Source organism: Ammodytes marinus (genome assembly GCF_949987685.1).
Source record: "Ammodytes marinus genome assembly, chromosome: 4".
In the NCBI taxonomy this organism is placed as follows: domain Eukaryota; kingdom Metazoa; phylum Chordata; class Actinopteri; order Uranoscopiformes; family Ammodytidae; genus Ammodytes; species Ammodytes marinus.
Genome location: NC_137233.1, coordinates 10,978,299 through 10,984,298, shown reverse-complemented (window position 1 = coordinate 10,984,298; position 6,000 = coordinate 10,978,299). Strand labels below are relative to the sequence as shown.

General features: G+C 38.7%; 1 protein-coding gene across 1 annotated transcript; it reads left to right on the top strand.

The window, feature by feature from the left end:
- Positions 1–308: 308 nt before the first annotated feature.
- tnnt2b (troponin T type 2b (cardiac)) lies at positions 309–5,291 on the top strand (the record flags this gene model as incomplete). The annotated part of the gene is made up of 7 exons (XM_080026003.1): positions 309–422; positions 551–628; positions 880–981; positions 1,084–1,190; positions 1,340–1,430; positions 3,643–3,683; positions 5,252–5,291. Exons 1-7 carry the CDS (start codon positions 324–326, stop codon positions 5,289–5,291), a joined length of 558 nt encoding a protein of 185 aa, XP_079882129.1. The 5' UTR covers positions 309–323.
- Between the last annotated feature and the right edge of the window lie 709 nt (positions 5,292–6,000).

The following is a 6,000-nucleotide window of genomic DNA, read 5'->3' as shown; positions in this document are numbered from 1 at the left end:
TTTTTCTTTTATGGATGCACAGAAGACGCAAAGCCCAGGTCAAAGTAAGAAGAACACAGTCGTTTAAAAATGTATGTCTATACTATAGATTACATTGAGTGATTCCGATATAAATAGTTCTTCCTCACTCCTCAGGCCTGGTTTTGTTCCCGGCTTGGCACCTCTCAAAATCCCAGATGGAGAAAAAGTGGACTTTGATGTGAGTTCATTTAGGAACTGATCAAACACTTTCAATCTGCCCCATTGGGCTAATACTGCTGGATATCAGTTTCATCGCAAATTTCAATTCCTTCCTGTAATTTTAGGACATACATAGGAAACGAATGGAGAAGGACCTGAATGAGCTCGGCACTCTGATAGAAGCTCACTTTGAGAAGCGTAAGAAGGAGGAAGAAGAGCTTATTTTCCTCACGGATCGCATCGTATGTTCACATCTCATTCTTCTACTCCAATGTCACATTTTTAGTCTCCAAAGATAGTTATATTAAAGGGCTGCCTCTTCTTTTCAGTTTTGGTCAGTAATACATACTTTTTTTCTTTCCTTTTTCAGGACAAACGCAGGTCTGAGCGTGCAGAGCAGATGAAGATCAGGGCAGAAAGAGAAAGAGAACGGCAGAACAAACTTAATGTAGGTACACATAGACAAATAACATTTACAGATCCTTACTGTGAGATAGACAAGCTTTGTAAACACTGCAAGGTGTCAAAGAAGCTGTCAACCAAAGAAACGATTCCGAAACTTGCTTTTTAAATGTTTCTAAGTGCAATCATACACCGGATCAATCTGTATGAATTAAGCTTTGCATGCAATTAAACCGAGTTCGGACAAAATACTTCATGAAGGTTTAAATCTGCCATATTGTTTTTTTTCCAAACCAGGAAGAGAAGGCGAGAAAAGAGGAGGAAGAGGCGAGGAAAAAATCCGATGATGACGCCAGGAAGAAGTTGATTCTGTCCAACTTGAGTTTCACTGGATACAAGGTGAAGATTTTTCTTTCTCTTTCAAATGTCACAGTTTAAAACAAAAAGACATAGGCTACATACTGTAGGCCTATTAAAACATTACCTCTTTCTTCTGGGCAGACACAACCTGGGCAGAAAAAGCAAACGGAAAGAGAGAAGAAGAAGAAGATCCTGAGCGATCGACACAAAGAGCTAAATGTTGATAACATGAAGGATGACAAACTCAGGTAAAATCAAATCACAAAGGACTATGTTCTGCTGTTGTGAAATTATTCATTCCAAGTTGTCAATACACAATAGCAATCTCCAGTAAAATAATCAATCCTACAGACATCATTTGAGATGCTTTCACTTTCTCATCCATGACTGTATACAGGGAAAAGGCAAACGAGCTGTGGGAGTGGGTGCGCCAGCTGGAGGCAGAGAAATTTGAACTCCAGTTCAAGCACACAAAGCAGAAGTATGAGGTAAAATATCACAAATACATTCCTTGCAGTGCCATTATACTCGTGTGCACATCACTCAACTTGTCAATCGACACTGGATGAAACAGACCATGACAGATAAAAACATTGCTTGCATTCACATAATATCTGAAAACAAATCTCTTAGTTATTGTGACTGGAACTAAGCCAAACATTACCTGCGTATCGGAAATAGATGAAATAGTAGAAGAAAAAAGAAACTCGATATTAATTTACCTTAGGCCTATACTGCTAAAAAAAATCAGAGAGAAGTAACTACAGAAACAGTCATGGGAAAAAAAGAGATGCATATATTGATTGTACTACCTTGATGATTCATCCCACATGAAAATTGTAATAGACTTTGTACCACTGCAAATGGCCTGGTTTCTGCACTGTTCATGAACTGGTGAAATTAATTCAAAATAAAAGGTCTAAGGAATCTTAATATGTGATTAAAATGTACAATTATTAGGCAAGTGCCATATCATAATTTGTATGCATATTTTCCAACTTCAAGCTGTATAAACTTGAGTGGATTCAAGCATACCAGGTGATGTGTATTTGCGTAATGAGTGAGGGTGTGGCCTAAGGAGATCAACACTCTATATCAAGGTGTGCATAATTATTAGGCAGCTTCTCTTCCTGAGGCAAAATGGGCAAAAAAAGAGATTTACCAGACTCTGAAAAGTCAAAAATTGTAAAAAGTCTTTCAGAGGGATGCAGCACTATTGAAATTGCTAAGATATTGGAGCGGGACCACAGAACCATCAAACGTTTTGTTGCAAATAGCCAACAGGGTCGCAAGAAACGTATTGAGATAAAAAGATGCAAATTAACTGCCAAAGATTTGAGAAGAATCAAACGTGAAGCTACCAGGAACCCATTATCCTCCAGTGCTACCATATTCCAGAACTGCAACCTACCTGGAGTGCTCAGAAGTACAAGGTGTTCAGTGCTTAGAGACATGGCCAAGGTTAGGAAGGCTGAAACCCGACCACTACTGAACAAAAAACACAAGTTGAAACGTCAAGACTGGGCCAAGAAATATCTGAAGACAGATTTTTCAAAGGTTTTATGGACTGATGAGATGAGAGTGACTCTTGATGGACCAGATGGATGGGCCCGTGGCTGGATCAGTAACGGGCACAGAGCTCCACTTCGACTCAGACGCCAGCAAGGTGGAGGTGGGGTACTGGTATGGGCTGGTATTATCAAAGATGAGCTAGTTGGACCTTTTCGGGTTGAAAATGGCCTCAAAATCAACTCCCAAACCTACTGCCAGTTTTTAGAAGATACTTTCTTCAAGCAGTGGTACAGGAAAAAGTCTGCATCTTTCAAGAAGACCATGATTTTTATGCAGGACAATGCTCCATCGCATGCATCGAAGTACTCAACTGCATGGCTAGCCAGTAAAGGCCTTAAGGATGAAAAAATAATGACATGGCCCCCTCCCTCACCTGACCTAAACCCGATTGAGAACCTGTGGGCCCTGCTTGAACGGGAGATTTACAGTGAAGGAAATCAGTACACCTCTAGGAACAGTGTCTGGGAGGCTGTGGTTGCTGCTGCACAAAAAGTTGATCGTCAACAGATCAAGAAACTGACAGACTCCATGAATGTAAGGCTTGTTACAGTTATTGAAAAGAAGGGTGGCCATATTGGTAACTGATTATTTTCTTTGACATTTCAGAAATGTTTATTTGTAAATTGAGTTGTTTTATTATTCTCACTTTAACAGATGAAAATAAACAAGTGAGATGGGATTTTTTTTTTTTTTTTTTTTTTAGTTGCATAATAATTCTGCATACTAATAGTTGCCTAATAATTGTGCACATATATATTCTCGTAAGAAAGACACAACCTCACTTTTACTTTCTTAAACATTAAGGTTTAGGTTCATAAACATTTTGGATTGACCGAGAGCACTGTAGTTGTTAAATAATAAAATTAATCCTCAAAAATACAACTTGCCTAATAATTGTGCACACAGTGTAGTACAACCAAATCAAAATACAGGATAACAGGTACCTTCCCTTTTTAGCATTAATTATTAGTGTTACCATTCTTTCTTTCTCCATCATGTTTGGCTGAAACCTTCTGTATGCGGGATGCCAAATTGAGTTCTTTAAATAAACAGAATAACATGTTCTATCTCAGGGGACAGAAGGTAGATGCGTGTAGCTATTGCTTCTAAACACATCTTTTCCCACAGGTCACCGTGCTGAGGAACCGGGTCAGTGATCATCAGAAAATGTAAGTTTAATGTTTTATGGCTGCTCAAATCACGGTGCACTTATTAGGATTGTATTATGTCCCTGATAACACAGCAAGAGCAACAACCTGTGCAGTAGGATCGTTTTTTCCCTTTAGTCTTGACATTATATCACTTCTGGGCTATACATTACCTTTTCTCATAACATAATCATCTGATATGATAAAAAGAAAAACTTTTGGACCTTCCATTAAGACAGGTAGAAGACTCTAAAAATCTTAAAGTAAATACAAGAAATCTGAGAGTAGCATTAAGTACGGAGTAATCAATACTATCCTGCTTTCACTCTTAATTCACCTTGTGACCTCCTCATGTTTCTACCTCCTCCAGTTTCAACTTCCCCTCAGCTTCTCCCACAACACTGATCTCTTTTTGTCTGCAGCGGCGTCGGTAACAGTTGTTTGTTCCAGCTGCCCTGACAACAAGGACTAAAGTGTCTAGAGTAGACCCAGCCAAAACGGCAACACAAAAAGAGCCAGAGTCAGGCACATGAGGGCATGCACACTGGAGTGTCTGAACGACATGTATTCAGTTTGGAGGGATAGAGGCTGCTATGAAGGAACAACAGCTGAGGGATCTCATAACTCCAGTGTGATATCATCTGTGTTAATGTAGCTCTCAATAAAAACAGTGACAAGCCCCCTGCTGCCATTCAGATCATGGTAATCCTTCACTTTGATTCCATGGGGGCTCAGACTCTAAACAAAAATAAGTGAGTGATATTGGTTTTCCTGCGGTGTATGGCATTGTCTTTGGAACATTGTAATACTGTAACCCCTTTGACATAGAGCCTTGATTTATCTCAAGTCTCACTTTTTTTCAGGTAAACAGCTATTCCCCAAATTAAGGGAATTGTAAGAGCTGATGGCACTATATCCTCAAACATAAAAACAATACAAGTACAACATATCACCAGACATCGATGCATTAACTGTATGTGTTCATTGGGAACCTGCAGGGATCCAGTAGCAATAAAGTATTTGGGGCGCAAATCCCTATCCAACAGCAGACAGCTATAAAAAGCTTTCGGTAGCAACACACCATTGTGTGAGGCCAACAGCAGCTTTCTGCAGAGCAGTGGTTCCTAACCTAGGGGTAGGGATCCCTGAACGGAGTCACCAGATGTTTATGTGGGTAGAATTTTAAGACCAAACTAAATTCTCAAACTCAAAACGAACAAATGCTTAATTTTGTGCAGTTTTGCCTCAAGTTGTTCATATATGCAATACAGAAGTGTAAGTTAACATCTTAGAAAGGTACATCACTGGCATTAAATTTGAAAGGTTTAGACTTACAATAGTCAGATGAAATGTCCTTTCCGTGAACGCAACTTCCCTAAAACAATGCAGCTACTTATTTGCATTAGCAGCATGAATGTTATAGTTCGAACATTGGAAGCAGCATAGAGGTAAAAGCATGAGCCAAGTCCCTCAGAATAAAGATGTTCAACAAACTAATGCATTTACCATAGCAGGGGAATAAAAAAGGTCATGTAGGTTGTTTGCTGGCTCATATGATGATTCTCTGTTGACTTTCACATCATTCTCAGTTCAAAGGGCACCAGAAGCAAACGTGGCCTGAGGAAGTAACGCCTGACGTCAACCTGCAGAAAACTGGCAAGATCCGACATCCATAAAATAACTTTGAGTAAAAATAAACTGCAAAATAATGTTTTCTAAAAACTTGAACATGTGAGATCTAAATACAACTCTGAAAATATATTATGCTCTTTAATGTGTTTTTTGTAGTGTAGCAGACTCAGACTGATCAGGTGACGTGTTGCAACGTGTTTGGTAAACAGGGATTTGACGGGTCTGAAACCAATTGACTTTAGTATCGGAAAGGATTAAAAATGTGACACGATTGTTAATGTAACACTACATTTCATGTCCTAGCATGACAATCGATGTCCTGAAAGTAAAGTTGCAACGTATTCCTTGTTTAACCTGTGTATGTTTTTTGTGGTTGCAATGGATTAAAAATCTATCTTTATTTAACAAATCAGAAATATTGTCCCTATTTATTTATTTGTCATTCATTTGAGGGACCTTTTAAGACCTGCAATAACCCAATGGTAGTTATAAAAAGCTGCACCTTATTTAACAAGTTCAAATTGTGTTTGCCAACACTATTCATGTGTAGAGTTACTTTGACAAACCGGTTTTTGTAATTGACAGCTTTCTGGCTTTTTATATAAGACAACGTTGGCTTGATATCCATAGTATTACCGGTTTTCTATAAATGACCGCACATGAACTCATAAATCTGTACACAAAAACGAATTATGCAATAGAAGAC